This window comes from Corvus moneduloides, chromosome 2 (assembly GCF_009650955.1).
Source record: "Corvus moneduloides isolate bCorMon1 chromosome 2, bCorMon1.pri, whole genome shotgun sequence".
NCBI lineage: Eukaryota > Metazoa > Chordata > Aves > Passeriformes > Corvidae > Corvus > Corvus moneduloides.
In genome coordinates, this window is record NC_045477.1 from 26,028,246 (window position 1) to 26,045,260 (window position 17,015).

Here is a 17,015-nt window from a genome sequence, read left to right on the forward strand (position 1 = left end):
GCAGAAGGGCTGCTGTGTAGCTCATAAGGGAGAAGTGGGAAAGGAACCAAGTAGATTTGTATTCTGGTGCTCAGAAGATCTAAACTGATAGAATAAAGGAAGTGATGCCCATCAGTTACGAGCTACAATAAACTCTTTGATAGGTATGGTCAAGTAGGGTAAGATAGGATATGTGACTTTCATATATGCTGGTGGTTTTCTCTGCAGACACAGTTCAGTTGCTATTGAAGACTGGATTTTCCCTTCTCTACATCTGCCTGTACACAATTAAGAAGTAAGCTTGAAAACTTGCTTGGTTTGATCTCTTGTCTGTAGGACAGTTCCTGGTAATCTGGTGCACATCTTTTACATTTTATTTGAAAAGGGAACACAGATAAAGTATGAATTCCTTACAGCTCCAAATGATCCAGTAGAAGCAAGAGGTGTACCCCTACTGGAGATGAAAAGATGGAATATGAACTTTAGAAGGCCTTTACTTGTGCCTTCCTCTCAGAGTCATATATTTTACTTTCACTGTATACTGAAGAAAACTATCTCCTGCCTTCAGGCTTAGTCACTAGTTTCAGTATTCCCATTTCAGTTTCAGTTTAAGCATTTCTATCCACTTAGTAAACTTTCTAGAAAGACAGTGTCTAATCTTTTCCTTATTGGGCTGTTCCCAGACATTCTTTTGGATATGACTGTACCAGACCTGTAAATCTGATGGTAATGGATAGCCATACTGTGGTGTATATAGCAGGCAACCAGGTGGTGCTCCAGAACCTGAGAACTAAACATCAGAGATATGTCCGGAGCAGCCGTGGTGGTGGAATTGGGTTTATCACAGTATGGCTCTTGTTTCTTGTTTAAGAACCTTAGTCACTATCTAAGAAAAAAACCTGTTTGCTTGGTTGTGGTTTGCAGATATGGGAGATTTCTACAGCTGCACATGCATATACATAAGAAACTATGGTATTGATTAAGGGAATGTGTGGACCATGCACCATGGGCTTCTCATCCCATTAATGTAATTGGCAGAGAACAAGTATTTGCATACCTTAGTCCCAGGCTCAGGTACCTAAAAAGATTGACAAGTCCAGCTGGGATTAATTTTTAGCACTGTTACATTCTTACTTAAATCTTCTGGCTCATAGAAACTCTTATTTTTTTTCGACACTTCATCTGTCCTATTCACAACTGACACTAATATAGAGTCTTACTTGCAATTAAAATTTAGAAAATCAAGCTCTTACACAAATGGAGAGAAAAAGTATCTGGTTTCACTCTATTAAACTTTCTATTAAACTTATCAAGAGTTTGGAGTCTCAAGTGCTGTCCCTGAATTTGAAGCACCTTACCCTGTGAAAGCTCTGCAATCTCTCCGTTTTATTGCACATGAGCCAGGCTTTCAGACTACCAGCCTCAGACTGTCCTGCTTCATTGTAAGCAGCCTTTTCTGGGGAATCGATGTACATTTTTACACCTTCAGAATACTGTCGCTCAGGATGGCTTTTCTGCAGCTGTCTGCTGAAGTAGATAGCTGCTGACACAAATGCTGCTATGGAAAGATTAGCTAGTGGGTTGAGTGAGGCAGGAATAGTAAAAGAATGGATCACAAAGCAGGTTATTTCACCATTTGTCGTGATTCTGCAGTGTATGTGTGATATACCATTTTGTGGGCAAAGTGGCTTCATTCTGATCTTGAGCAACAGGTTGGCAGTTGTTCAGAATAAACACACAGAAAAATGCAATCTAGTATTTATGGCAGTGTGTTTTGACTAATGAGTGAGTGAATACAGTAACTCAAAAACTAGCAGGATAAAGACAAAGGTGTCATTACAGCATGCAACAGGACTTCTGCTTTTTCAAGGCACACCCTAGTAAGGAGTACTTTGCCGTAGGAGAAAAAGGAGGGAAGCCAAACATTGTCATCTACACATATCCTTCAGTGAGGCCCTACAGAATACTGAAAGGTAGTGTAAAAAGTTCTATTTTCATTTTATACAGATGGACTAGTGTTTAAAGATCCCAGCAGATGGAGTAGTGGATCATTTTTAGTTTAGAAGGAAATAGAATCTTTTGGTCCTTCACAGCAAAAATAGAAAACACTGGTTTCAAGTTTTTTATTATTGCATGGGAAGAAACTTTTGTTTGATCAATAGCCAACCTAGAGCCGTTACCTATTGAAAAAAAACCTCAGTGAAAGTTGAGCTCCTTCTGAGTAGATTTTTGTATTGTTTCTATCTTTCCTGTGCATGTGTACTGGGGCTTGTACATTTCTTCAGGTGGAACAGAGACAGCTTATGTTTTTGGTGATTTCAACCGTGCTGGCACTTTGCTGGCCAGTGTTGGGAGCAGCCCTGACTACATGTTGACTATATGGGACTGGAAACAAGAAGAGACTCTGTTGAGGTCAAAAGCTTTTGCACAGGATGTTTACAAGGTCATGTTTTCTGCTGAGAATGAAGAGCATCTAACTACAGGTGGATCAGGACACATCAGGTAGGTTTAATACGTAACACCTCTGCAGTCAAAATACATAGGAGATGACAAACAAGAATGTATCCTTAGCAAACATGTACTAATGAGGAATGCTATTTTACTTAGCTCTTACAAAAAGGAGGAATTTCAGGACCTTCAGCCAGTCAAACAAATCTTTCAACGCCTTTGCTGTCCAAAAAGGATGATGCTTGATGTTAAATGTCAGTACCGCTGGCTCCATTCTTGTAATTTCAACAAACACTAGGAAGAAGTAATGAAAAATACTTATAGATACATGTCCTCTAGCTGGCCTAACATAGGATATATGCCTTCTGTGCCTTCTACCTTTGATTTCTTGAGCTCATCTGCTCTTTGGACAGCTATTAGAGGTGATTGCCAAGTCATGGATCAGAAACCCTCTAATCCCACCAAAAGCCTACAAAAGATACGCTTCCATATACTCCCTTCTCTCCTAAGCTCATGGGTCCTTTTGTAAAAAAGGACCAAACACCAAATGACTTTAAACTTTCATTTTGTGTTCTGGGTTTATCCAGTACTTAAATGTTAACACAACAGAGACTTAAGATATGAGTGCGATCCTATCGTAATAAAAATGATACCTTTAAAATTACAATGCATCTAAAGTTTCTTTGAATTTTAACAGGGGAATCAGATCAAAATCTGAGATTTGCTTTATAGTTTGGTTGCAAAGTAGGTCTGAAATAGCAAATGACTTATTTAGACACAGAACAAATGTGGTGTAGAATGCATTATTTATGGAAATCTGAAAGAACAAACCCTCTTATAAGCTTTCTTTTGAGCTAAAATACTACAAATAAACTCTGTCATAGCTTTTATAACATGATAAATGTGACCTTTCACCCAAATGTTGACTCAAATTACAATTTTCAACAGCTCTCTTAAATGTAATGACTCCTGCACACCCTGAACCATCCCTAATTGCAGTAGATGTTAATTTTTCTGCAATGCAGCAATTTCAAGTTATGTTGTACTAATGATCAAATAGAAATAACTATTAATATTTAGGATAAAACCTTTGGCTCAGTGAGATTTTATAGTACAGTTCAATTCTGCAAGAGGGCTTGGATGATACTCAGTGAAGACCTCAGTCCCTTGGATTTACAAAGCTGAGCATCATACACTGGAGACAGCAAGAATAAAATAGGTATCCCTAACTATGTGTATGGGTTGTAGCTGGAAAGATGTAGCTGTGCATTTTACACTTCTTAATTTTAAATAGTAGTTTAATCTTCATTCTGCCTATTCCAAATCCTTTTCCTAGCTTTTTCATAGGAGTAGCATAGGGAAATGTTTGTGTAGTTATAAAGCTTTATCTCATTTTCAAAAGAAAAAAAGCCCAGGTTCTCCTGTGAAAAAGAGTAATAAATGAGCAGCTCTTACCTCGGAGGCATGCCTGGTGAGGGTATTGCAGTGTCTGAGAGAGACTGAAGAGTGTTTAAGAAACCTTGTATCAGACAGGGATGTTTTTTCTATACTCAGGTTCTGGAAGATGGCTCTCACATTAACTGGTCTCAAGTTACAAGGAGCTTTAGGCAGGTTTGGAAAAACAGCAGTGTCCGACATTACGGGTTTTGTGGAGCTGCCCGATGGGAAGGTAAGTAAGGAAAAGTGACAAAAAGAAAAAATATTATGTACCCCTTTAGGCTTTGATATAAAGTCTGCTTTGTAAGTTGGAGAGTTACTATTTGCTTCAAAATGTTTTGAATCAGGCCCGTGATGCGCTGTTCTGAGAATCAGAATCAGAACAGTTCTGAGAATTGTTGCCATCAATCTGCCCAAAACCTGGCTTGCTTTGTAGTAATTGGAAAATACAGTTAGTGTTGTAGTTCACAGAGAAAAGGTCTCTGTTGGCTCAGAGCTGAGTGTCTTCTAATGGGGTAGCGAAAACGTCAGTGTACAGAAATACAAAGAGACTGTTGGTCCTAATCTACAACCATTTGCAAATTATGTCACACTGCTAAAAAGTTGAGCCTCCTCACCCTTTACATCTTCTCTTGCAAAAGTCTGTACTTTGCTATTGATTTAATGCATTCATGGAAGGAAGCCACAAATGTTAACTGGGTTCTTGCCTGTATTTCTGCACGATTGCATGCAGGTGCTAATATATTTATCTTCATTTGCATTGAAGGTTGTCTCAGGAACTGAGTGGGGCAATTTTCTGCTTTGGGAAGCTGGCCTCATTAAAGTAGAGCTCTGTCAAGTTGGACACAAGCCCTGTCACGAGGGCCCTATCACCCAGTTAGTTCTTGATGAAGGAGATCTTTACTCTGTTGGAAAAGATGGTGTCATTCGGGTGAGTTTTTCTTTTGCTCTGCCTTTAGGTGTGCAAATGTATGGCAGCAGGTAAATACTATGTATCTCATTTACCAGGTTTTTGGAGGAAATTTTGGAGTGCAGTTTCTTTCTGAAAATTAATTTTTAGGACAAAGAAAATAAGAGCACGTCTCCACAGTGTATGTGTTTGAATTGGACAGCATGGCACGCAGTGTCCCTTGTTTAATAGTAATAAATAAGTCAGATTTTACTTTAGTAAATCAAAATAATCTTCAGTGGTCTTCTAACAGCTTTGTTCTTGACTGCTTTCTAACATTTGTTCGTCTTTATAATTTTCAGGCCTATTAATGCATAGTATTATTTCAAAGATAAATAATAAACTACAGGAATATTTGAAATTGATTTTCTGAGTATTTAAAAGCTCAGATTATTAATGCTAAAATGACACAGAAATTAATGAGCATCTCAGAGATAGGTATCCTGAAATAGGGGAACAATTACAAGAAAAATCATCCTGAAGCTAACATATAATTTCATAAATTAAGGTCAAGATGTCTTCCTTATGTATAACACCAGTTTCTGATCTCAACTGCCAATGATCAAGAATTTTGTAATCTTATTTCCCTGCTCTTTAAGGGAGGACATGATGTGTCTTCTGTTGATGTGTGAAATGATCCAGATAATCAATGGGAAACTGATCTGTAGACAGTGGAAGGTTTCAGACACTGTTGTTGTTTCTGTGTTTTATAGGTTGGTGCTATCCCCTTAGGAAAATTCACTTGATTATAAGCATGCTAACTTATATCTTGTCCTTATCCCACAGAGCAGAACATGGAAGGGTTAGACTTCCCATTAGTTTGTGCTGCCTCAGTATGAGCCATGCAGAGAGCCCACAGATATCATTTGGTCTGCATAGTTCTGAAGCTGCCATGTGCTAATGCCAGGGCTGAATTGAAGCTCCTGTCATTGTTCTAGGTTATATTCAAAGCAGTGATTTTGCTTTCTTAAAATTTTGAATTTCTGTATTTATTGTGTATGAAAACAACTCAGTCTTATAAAAAAAACCCTGCTTTTTTTTTTTTTTTTTCTTTTTTTTTTAATTCTTCCAATGCCGTGAAGGTGTGGAACTTCGAGGTAATAGATACTGCTGATCCTGTGGATGACACAGGGTTAGTGGAGGTGGAGCCTATGAGTGAACTTTGGGTTGGCAAGAATGTCAGCCTGAATTTCATGACAAAAATTCATGACCATGGACAGCCCTTTTGGTATGCTCAGGTAAGACATACTCAGATACATACATCCCTACAGAGAAGCACAAGATGAGGGAGGTGATGGTAAGTAACAGCAGGAGTCCATTACAAACCAGTGTGTTTCTTTTTGGTGGAATTCAATCTTCCTCTGGATATATAGAAGATCATCTTATCTATCTACCTACCTACCATTATTATTATTGTTATTTTAAAAATTATTATTTTTATTATTAATTATTATTATTTCAAACACTGGAACAGGCTTCCTAGAGAGGTGATTTAAGTTCCAAGCCTGTCAATGTTTAAGAGGCATTTAATAGAGACCCTTAATAATATGAGTTAACTTTTGGTCAGGCCTGAAGTGATCAGGGAGTTGGACAAGATGATCCTTGCAAGTCCTTTCCAACTGCATTATGCTGTGTTATGCTGTGCTGTGTTTTTAGTGTACAGTAACGTGTGAGACTGGCATAAGGATAGGAGAATGACAAAAGGTATTGTCCAAGTTCTATTGCCGTGAATTGATGGATGGGTTTCATAAGACCAACATCATTGCATTTAGTAATTTCTGTTTCACAATGATAATCATTAAGGTGTTTTTAAGAAGTCACCATGTGCAGTTTTATTTCCAAATTGAGTCTGAAAATACTCAATAAATGTTTTTTTCTTCTTCAGGATACAAGTGGAGCAATATGGAAGCTGGATTTGACTTTTTCAAATATGGTAGTTTTATTTTTTCTTTCTTCTGATTTCTTCAGTTCATTTGCAATAGGAGCCATATCCTATTACATTCTGTAACAGGATTCTGGTTGCACCTGCAATGGAATTTGTGTTTTATGAAGTTGCTCAGTAGAAAATTTTAGCATTGGAACAGATATTTTGTTTTATAAAAATTTTCAAATGTAATTGATTATAATGATTGTGCAGGGTGACAAAGAGGAATTTGATTTTTGATTCCTGGAATTTCAGCTGCCAAATTCAAGTTACTTTAAAGGAGTTTGATTCTGATAAACTGGTAATGAAAGTTACATGGATGCAGGAAATGAGTTCAAGGAGTGTCAATATATCCTCTATAGATAGGTGTTTGAACCAATCCTTACTGTAGTCTTTAAATGACAGAAAGAACTAGAAAAAAACAAGGCGAAGATGAAACCCACTTGTCATGTTTTATCCTACTAGTAACTAGTGTTGCTGCTGGAGATGTTTTTGGTGGAGAAGTAGATGGCAGAGGTAAAAAAGGGGGCATTTAATTTTTGCTCTGGAACAATCCCTTGCAGGGAATAAAATTCTGATGTGAAAAGTAAAATATGATCCAAGAATTTTATAGTGAATAAAAGACACATACTATACAAACTAATGTAAAGAAAGAGTAGCAAAGCCTGTAATTCCTTGGATGATGAAATGATTTCCCAGGCAGCATAAACCCAAACTGGAGAGCACAAGAGTAGCATGCAGCAGAATTTCTCTTCTGTTTTGCGCCGCAGACCCATGACCCAGAGCGCATGTGTACCTTCCACTCGGGGAGGATTGAGGCCATTGGTGTCTCTCCCTTTACATGCCTGATGGCCACCACGGCTCTTGACCGTAAGTACAGTGTTCCTTTCCTCTCATGCACTGCCATTATTGGTTTTGAAGGGCCATGATGCTCAGTTTGCAGCTACTGTGTTTTGCATTTGTGCATTTGCTCTTGCAAAGTCACTTTACACACAGTTGTTATTCCTGGGATCAGTTCTTGAATAGTTGAGGCAAATCATTAATATATATATTTGAAACAACGCATTAATACTGCTTCATCAGTATTAATTATTTATTATTAATTAATTATTAAACTTCACAGAAGTTTTTGATGGGAAACTTTGTACACTGTTCTGAAGGAATGGCTGAAAAGACATTCTGAGACAAAAGAGACATCTGGTTTGGGTAGCAGCACTTGTATTCAGGGCTGGGGATTAATAAGTGTTGGGATTTTTGTTTTGTAAGGAATTACGTACACCTCCAGCATAGTGTAAGCCATTGCAAATATTAATGTTTGTGCTTTTCTTAGAAAATACTATAGCTATTATGCTCTCAACAACAGATAACATGTAATTACAGACATATTCATTTAACTTGTATAAATATTGCTGTTTAGGCCTCTCACTCTTAGCTTTATTGTGCTTTGAAAGAAGAACTACTGGCCAGAACATTAACAATGTCATTTACCTGCACAGAAAACACTGCAAGGTCTTTTAACTCAGTTCTTGTCAGTACTATCATGTAATTTGTCTGTGTTATACAATGCACATATTCTTTTAGCCTGAAGACAAACTCCTACCAGTTGAGCAATGACATTTCAGATGTATGCCAGTTGGAATGGAATTCTATGTGTGCCTACAAATCTGTTAAATTTCCCTCTGGTGAAATTGGATCTTTTGTGGACAATCTCCTATATTTTCCTCCCTTTAAATGCTTTCATCCCTAGGCAGTCCCAAGTAGTAGCCTATCATATTTTCCTATGTTGTCAGTAAAGATTTTCCTTACAGTATGCCACAGTTCTGTGCTCTCTTGAAAATTACATGTGGATTGTAAGCATGGGACTTCTTATTACAGCCCTCAGCCTCGACAACTCTTGGTTCTGTATAAGTTGAAGAGTGAAGAAATCATATATTTTGTTCACGAGCACCATGCTAGCTGTGGTACTCTGTAACCATCAGTCATCTTTCCAGGCAGGCATTTTATTACTCAAAAGAGAAAACATACATTTTATCCAGATTTTAATTCAAATAAATAGACATTTCTGCATAAATCCTAACCTGTAAGTGCTATTGCAAGAAATAAATTCTTACTGTCTCATTTCCCCACAGGGTCAGTGCGCATCTATGATTTTGGCAGCAACAGCCAACTGAGTGTAATCAAGTTTAAACAGGGAGGAACAGCGCTGACATGGACACCGGCTGTTGTGAGTTTTTCCTAGCATGTTAGCAAAAATTCATCGAGGAGCCTATGAGACTGCCAGCATCCAGAAAGCTGCTCACCAAACAAGACATTAGAGGTCATTTTTTAGGCCCCAGTGCAATTTACCATAGCAGGATGTATATATAAGTTTGTGGAGTAGTGTGTTGCATACAGTATGGGTACAGTTTAACTTTATTATGGATTACCAGGTATCCTACTTTGTGCCTTCCTAAGATTTTAAAATCAGATCTTAGTGTGCAGTATGGGAAGTAGTCTGAGTTTGTAGACTAACAGCTTCTATTTAACCCACGCAGAGCAATTGTCAATTAACATGAGTTAGTTAACACATTTTGAAATGACAGCCCAGACAAATCACAAACATTTGGAGATAAATCATAAAAAAGTGTTGCCAGAACTGATCATTTGTGGAGTGTGGAGTCTATCACTTTTAGACATATTTGCTAATTTTAATTAAAATAGTGTCTAGTTATGTTCTTGAGAAAACACAGCAAGCCCGATGGGTTAATTATAAGCAAATTTAGGAGTAAAATAATTACTTGAATGTTCAAGGTGAGGGTTCCACTGGGACAATGCCTTCATTTTATAAAAAGAAATATTTTATAAAAATATAATTCTGGCCATGCAGGCTTTCAGAGATGTTGTTAAGTGGTGACCTGTGAATTCATGAGGTAAGCTGTCTGCCACAATAAATTGTGCAGCATCACAAAACTGACTCAGTTCAGTTTTATGAAAATTGTTACTAAACCCAATTTGAAAAACAAAGGGTACTTAGTCTATCTAGCTGCATTTGAAATCACATTAGATACTCAGACACAATTCAAAGTGTGCAAATGTAATTGAAAATCTGTGCTACTAGTCTGAGAAAAATTAATCCAACATACTTTAAAGCATCTGTATGCCATAATCTCCTCATAGGCAAGCCTAACAGTATACTTGTTAGATAAGTGAACACTGAAGTCAGCTTGTAATTGACATCAAGACACTATCATGTAGGGCAAATATCAGCTAAATCCACAAGTTCAGCTATATCCAGCTAAAACACAGACCTGTTTCTGCTAACCTTTATCACAGTTCAAGCCTCTCTTAATTGTTAGCAATTGGCTTACCTACAGGACTTATGGTAAAGACTCCTACTTTCCATCTCAAGTAGCTGTCCCTGTTGACTCCTGTGCTTTACACGGAGTCAGCCAGACCCAAGCCTGTGCCCTGACCTCTTCAAAAATCATACTTACATTTGGTACCCCATATTATATTCAGGGTAATATAACTCCTTTTTTGAGTTCCAACTCTTCTCCTTAAGAAGCTACTGATATATCTTAATGTCAGTATGAATTCTCTTCCTCAGACGTTACAAGCACATCCTCATTAGCATTTTCAGTCTCAATGGCATGTTATCACTAAAAAAAACAAAGCACAATCCAACCCAAAAAATAGGCCCCAGTTCTCTCTCTTCCTTCATGGTATTAGAGAGAATAAACAACATTTCCCGTGTATGAAATATTCTTTGTGCTTGAGCAACGCTTCCACATAAGGTGAGTTGCAGGTAAACACCAGAGCAGGTGCCATATGGATTATTCTTCTAAGCTCTCAGATGTACACTGTGATTGTTTTTCTTCATTTCACTTAAAGGTAAATCCTGAAGGAGGTCTGATTGCTGTGGGGTTTGAAGATGGTGTTGTCCGCATAATTGAGGTTTATGATCCCAGACTGCTGCCTGGTCATGCCAGACAGGCCAGTCAGAGTGCAGAGATAAATCTGAAACAAGTCTTTAAACCTCATGCTGCTGCAGTTACAGCCTTGGCATATGAACGAAAGGGACGTGTGTTTGCCACAGGGGTATGTATCATTTAGTTTGGTTATTTTTATTAAGCCACAAATGTAAAGCCTATTTAAAGAGATAAAGTTTGTTTACTGACAACACAGTTTTACTTCTGTTGCTGCTGTTGATTGCTTGTTGTAGTTCTCTGTGCTGGGAGAAGGGTCTGTTTGCACACACATCTGTTTTTCTGTAGGAAAGCAACCATGCAATTCACACAATTCATTTTGTGAATTACTGGACTGTTTAGTGTGAATTCTGTAATCCCCTTTGAAGGTGGATTTAGTTCATTTTGGAATTAGTTTAGTAGGATCTTGGAATTAGTAAAAGCAAGTCTGTTGATACACCACATTGGCAGCAATCCAGCTGCTACTCAGCCTTACCACAGGGTCAGTCAGTCAGTTTGTCATTATGCCTGGTAGTCTTTGAGATGATTTCCAGTAAATGTGGTGTCTCTTTTTAAAAGCTAGTCCTTAGCCCTGATCAGTGCATTTGCAGTTACATGTTCCTTGAGCTGAACTGCCATGCATTTCACTTAATGTAGGATTTAAGCTACAATGAATCATGTTGTGTACCAGTTCTGGATTTTCTTGTTATCTGGGGGAATCAGCTTGTGCTGTCTTATCTGAAAAATCAGGCCTGAGCCTGAGATTTAAAGGAGATCCTGGGCCAATGGGCAGAAAGCATGTGGTTGGGGATGCCAGAGGAGGCCCATGAGAGCAATTAACAGTTATTGGGTGCAACATGTTTCTTGGAGCAACATGGGTAGGATTTTTATTTCCTCCCAGTAATCATCATGGAAATCCAGTCCTAAGTTCCCCTGTTTAACCACAAAAAAAAAAAAAAAAAATTGGAAGTATGTGCTTATGTCATAAAGTGCTTAGAGTCTTTTGAATTTTTTGGTCAGCTTTGATTCAGTCATCATCTTTGTTTGTTTGTTTGTTTTTCCTCAGAGTAAAGACAAAACAGTTTTCTTTTTTGCTATTGAGGATGAATACAAGCCAATTGGATTCATCTGTGTCCCTGGGCCTGTACAGGCATTACAGTGGTCTCCACCTTCTCATGTGAGTAATGCACATTTGTTTTCTTTCCTTCCATGCAGTGTTAAAATATCATTTTGAAAAGAACTTCCAATGAAAATAGATGAAGATCCATAACTCTAGCCCTTTTCTCTATAGACAATACAAACAATGTTTTGCTACTTTGTTCTTCATGCTGCTTCAGCATGACAGCTTCTAACAGGTTCTGTGTAGCTGTATCTCTGGCTCAGTCACTATGGACATATTTTGGGTTTTGGATAATGAAAACCACAAGATTTTGGTTTGCTTTTTGAGCCCTTGACCTGAAGAAACAATCTTATTCCTTAGCTTTTGGAAGGTCTTATTCTCTTTGACAAAGAAGTTATTTGGGCATTATTGCCTGGGACTCTTGCCCATATTAAGACAGGCTTTTGCAAAGCATTTTGACCACATTAAGCAAGATTTTGGGTGCTTCTTGAAATTCACATTCTGTGTTTGAAATGTGTCAGGACATATCGAAATAGATTCTTGCTAATATTTAAAAGTGTTCTAGGGTTAGGGTAACATCTGACATTTTGTTTGGTCCAGTATCCTTATTTAGAGGAGAGGCTATTCATTATATTTAGATGCTGACAAGATACATTTTACACGTGCATAGTGGCAAAGTGTTGGTATTTTTACTTGTTAATTGGAACTGCTAAAAACCGTGCTAGCAAAAGAAGTCTTGCTGGTATGTGTTCTATCTTACTGCAGAAACAACAGATCTTGATCTGACAGTTGCTTTTGGAGTCCTTTCCTTGAAGACAAGGTACTCCCTCTTACTAAAAAAGCACTCATTGTGTCTTGGATGTGTTAGATTCTGCCTGAGTAATTTTGTCTACCAGTATCTGGCCTCCACTGCCTGATGGAAACACTTGCTTAACACAGTGCCAGCATCTGAGTGTCACACTACGTCTTTTTTTCTTGTTTTAAAGAAGCACTTTGGTGATTAAATACGTTACATTTAATGAACGCATTTTTAAACTGAGATCCTATAGACACAGGAACCGTATCATTCTTAGTTAGGGTTTCCATAGCAACTCTAATATGCCCTCTTTGCACATTTTTAGTGATGGTCAGATAAAATAACCCTCTTTCTTTTCTCCAGATAGCTTATGTAAACTGAAACTAAATACGGACTTGTCTTTTAAAATCTCAAAACACTGAATAATTATTACCCTCACCTCATCTATTCTTCCTAACTTTGCATTTTAAGGGGCTTGTCAGGTACCAGCAAAAAACAAGCTGAGAGGTAAGTAGCATTTGGCAAGACTCTGAGCCAAGTCTTGATGATATAAAAGATTTATTAGTATGAGAATGTATGAAATTATCAACCCCAAACCTCCTAACTCTTGGGTCAAATCCGTCTTTTAATTTAACCAAATTTCCAAAACATCATCATGCTGCTTTCAAGCTCAGGAGTGTCAGAATTATAGCTGGTTTGGACACAGCAAGGATTTCAATTCCTTAGCTTTGCCTAGCATAAAAGAAGCTCACTGATTTCTGATGTCCATTTAAAAGTGTCCATTGAAATAAGAGCACAGGTAAGTGTGGCTGGAGTTTGGCTATGTGCCTGTGCATCTGCTGACTAACTTTTCCTCCCATTTGTCTCAATTCCATTTATACATCTGCCCTATATTTGTATTTGTGTTTTTATACAGGACAAGAGCACATTGCTCATCCTTTGTGAGAATGGCTTTGCTGTCCAGGTTCCTGCCCCTCTCCCTGGGAAGCAGGATACAGTGACCACCTATCACATAAAAAACCTGCCAACACAGTACTTCCATTTTTATAGCATTAAATCCCGAATCAAGGTAAAAAACCCTTCTGTGGCAGAATTTAATCTTCTTCATTGTGCCAGGTGACAAAACTACCCAAAAGAGTTTTTAGTCCCTATATTTCATCACAGGGTTTTTGCTAAGCTCCTTGAAACGGAATGCCAGGTAGTTTGTGGCTTGAAATTACAATGCCATTTGTAGCTTGAAATTACAAGTTGGTTTTGTTTTATTCAAATAAAACCTACATGGCACTGAAAGCATGATGTAAATTTTGATTATAATTAGAAGACAGCATTAGAGAAAGGGAAAGGTAGTGCACTAGTTCTCAAAATATTTTAATTTTTGTAATTTTCACAAAAAGAATATTTCTTATGGTTGATGTTGGCCCTATAGGAAATTCCTTTGAACAGTTACAAAACCCCCATGTAGTCACCTTGAGCAAAACATGAAACATCTCTCTTTATTTAGCAGTATTTCTGTTTTTTAAAAAATGTTTTAAGTTTAAAGGTGTGCGTTTCATTTCTGAACAACTCAGTATTTAAAAAGAATATGTGGGGCCAAAGGAAAAGAGTTGTGCCAATTCACAGCTATAGTTAACTTTGTGAAACTGAAATGCAAGCTGATGTTAAGCTCAGGAGGGGAACTCCAGTGAGCAGGCTCTCAGTTCCATATTCAATCCACCACGAACAGCCTCTCTGGCTCTGTTGTTAACTTGTGATTTCTGTGCCTTCTCTGTTAACTGCTCCTGTATTACTCAATGTCAGGCAAAGCTTCATTTCATGTTATAACTTGGAGGAAGTCAGTACTCAGGAGAAAGATCTTTACGTGTTTTTTCACAGCAATACCCATAAGAATGATCACAAAGCATGCATATTGAAGGAGCGATTAAAAGATTGTGTGTAGAGTTTTGTTGGTTTTCTTTTTTGTTTGTTGGTTGGTCTTGTTTTGTTTTGGTTTTTTTTAGTCAAATAATGTTGAGAAACACTCTAAATGCTAAAAATAAAAAATGTTTCTACAGAGAGAAAGGATATTAATTGCTCTCTTTTTCCTCTGGAAGTAGATCAATAATTAATAAGTTACAACAAGGAAGTTTTAATGCAAGGAAAGATTTCTCACAGTTAGGGTGGTGAAGCACTAAAATTGTTTTTTATAGTCTGTAGAGTCCCTAGAACAGGAGATTTTTAAAAGATAAATCAGACAAAGATCCACTGATCATATTTAAAGATTTGCTGATTCAGCAATCTAATATCTTCTTAGATATTTTAGAGAATGTTTGATACTTTTTTATGCTACAGTAGGCTTGAATGGAAGGGAGTTTTAAAGGTTTGATGAATCTTTCCTTCATTGTTCAGAAAACATAAAGTCCATTACAGCTTCTCTCTTTTGCTCTATACCAATGATGCACTAGAACTTGTTTGAGTTCAGCTTGCCAGTGCTTTTCTTTCTCCAGGGCAGGCAGGGGACAGGACTTAGGATTTATGTAGGAGTAAGCATAATGGTAAAGATTTGGAATAATCTCTCTGAGGAAATGTTGAAGTCTGCTTGTCATTCAGAATTATTTCTGTTTCAAAGGACCAAGAGCAAATACTTCAGAGGAGGGAAATGGGGGCATTTCACTGGAGAGCCCCTTGAAGTCTGGTTGATCTCTGCCTAGTTGACAGGAAAGAGATTTCTGTAGATATTCTGTATGTATAATGCCAGGACCACCTTGGATTTCATTTATGACACTCCTTCAGTCAGTGATGTGGGGAGTGCGTTGGTTTCATGTCTCAGTGTTTCTCTGCTTGTTGTAATAGCTGGCGGAGGAGATTGCACGGAGAGAGAAAGAAAAGCAGGAGAAAGAGAAAGCAAGGCTTGAATGGATAAAGCAACAAAAGGAGATGGGACTTGAGATAGAAGAAACTAAAGAGGAAGAACCTGAAGAAGAACCATTGCCACCTCTCTACATACCAGAGGAGCCCAGTCCCATCCTCTGTGGCTTTTATTCAGCACCAGGAAAATTTTGGCTTTCCTTGGTAAATCAGTTTTTACTTCATGCTGATGGGATTGCATGATGTCACATCCTTTCCCTTTGAAACCTGCCATCCCTAGGACATTGAATTCCTTTCAACCTTGACAATTTCAGTGGTTTTTGTGAAGTAAACCAGTAGTGTCACTCCAATTCAGATTGTTTGGTATGTTTCTGGTAGGTACCCCTCTTGGTGGTGCCTGAATGGGCACAAAGACTGAGCTGTTCCCTCACAAGCAGAAGGTAGAATTTTAACAAAGTAGTGATGCCTTTTCCTGGTCTTAAAATCAAGAGTCAAACATGGTTAGAAAGGAAAAAGGGATTTTACCTTGGTATTTATTTTAAGGATCCTTGGGTACACACGTCCAGGTCGAATGCACTGAAATGCACGCCACAGTGCACCCCTCAAAAGATCTGGTGTAACATTATAGGTCTTTCTAATTAGCATATCTATCAAAAATTCCCCAATGAGAGGCTTGAGTGAGCCCCCCTCCCCAAGGAACCTTCCCCTGGATGGTTCTATCTTAGTTTACAGAATGTGTTCTGGAGAGGACCTTGGGGTCTGGGGCACACTGATCCCTAACTGCGGAGCTTCTAAAATATTTTGTCTCTTAGCTGAACAAACAAGTCCAAGAATGTAGGCAAAAAGCACTAAGAATACAGAAGTTGTAAAAAGGTATAACAGGAGTATAAAAGAAAAGGCAAAAATCATCATGGCATCAGTGGTAGAATGGCTTGTAATGCCAGTGATCGTGGCAGACTTCTGTCTGTGGATAAATAGGATCTCTAGGTGTTTGGAAGTAACATTTTCTAACCTATCTTAGATCCTTAAGAAAGGAAGAATTATTCTGAAATTTATATTTACCTGGTCAGCTGCTTCAGTTTTCTTTTATCACCATTTCTTTATGGTCCTTCTCTTCTTCAGGGTGGGTACGACTCAGGGTTTCTCTATCATTGCGAATTCTCACATGATGATGAAGAAGACCCTGAGAAGAGGAAAGATGAACCCTTTGAAGTGATTCCTATGGAGGACACCGATGACAATCCCATTCACCAAATCTCCTTCTGGTAAAACACTGTAATGTAACAAATAGCTCTGGGATAAAGCTTGATAAAACTGAACTTGGAAGGGAGGAGTGTATGCTCCTTTGTCTCTTTTCAATTGTGGCTCAACTCTAGTATACAGGAACTCTCTCTGGATTTCCTGGAACTGAGTTTCACTTAAAATTCCTAATGGACATAGCTGGGCTATGTGTCTGACAGAATAAATTAAAAAGACCTTCAAAGATGAAAAAGTCTGATTTCTAAGTAAGTACTGATTAGGACTCAACCACCCTACATTGTAGAACTCTAGGAGAACCCTTAGAAGTCCCTGCA

The 17,015-nt window shown here is 38.0% G+C and overlaps 1 protein-coding gene across 14 annotated transcripts in view; it reads left to right on the forward strand.

Moving 5' to 3' along the window:
* CFAP44 (cilia and flagella associated protein 44) overlaps nucleotides 1–17,015 on the forward strand; it is a 60,095-nt gene that overhangs the window by 6,903 nt on the left and 36,177 nt on the right. For 7 of the 14 annotated variants that reach the window (XM_032098553.1, XM_032098554.1, XM_032098557.1 and 4 more), the window contains 13 exons: nucleotides 208–274; nucleotides 1,850–2,481; nucleotides 3,982–4,096; nucleotides 4,631–4,795; nucleotides 5,896–6,051; nucleotides 6,699–6,746; nucleotides 7,508–7,607; nucleotides 8,867–8,961; nucleotides 10,608–10,814; nucleotides 11,748–11,858; nucleotides 13,514–13,666; nucleotides 15,427–15,645; nucleotides 16,564–16,706. In XM_032098553.1, coding sequence (XP_031954444.1) covers nucleotides 2,348–2,481; nucleotides 3,982–4,096; nucleotides 4,631–4,795; nucleotides 5,896–6,051; nucleotides 6,699–6,746; nucleotides 7,508–7,607; nucleotides 8,867–8,961; nucleotides 10,608–10,814; nucleotides 11,748–11,858; nucleotides 13,514–13,666; nucleotides 15,427–15,645; nucleotides 16,564–16,706 — 1,646 coding nt within the window. In that variant the 5' untranslated portion in view covers nucleotides 208–274; nucleotides 1,850–2,347. Of the gene's footprint in view, nucleotides 1–207; nucleotides 275–662; nucleotides 826–1,849; nucleotides 2,482–3,981; nucleotides 4,097–4,630; nucleotides 4,796–5,895; nucleotides 6,052–6,698; nucleotides 6,747–7,507; nucleotides 7,608–8,866; nucleotides 8,962–10,607; nucleotides 10,815–11,747; nucleotides 11,859–13,513; nucleotides 13,667–15,426; nucleotides 15,646–16,563; nucleotides 16,707–17,015 lie in introns of all 14 variants that reach the window. The other 7 variants (XM_032098548.1, XM_032098546.1, XM_032098549.1 and 4 more) reach the window with 3 other exon arrangements.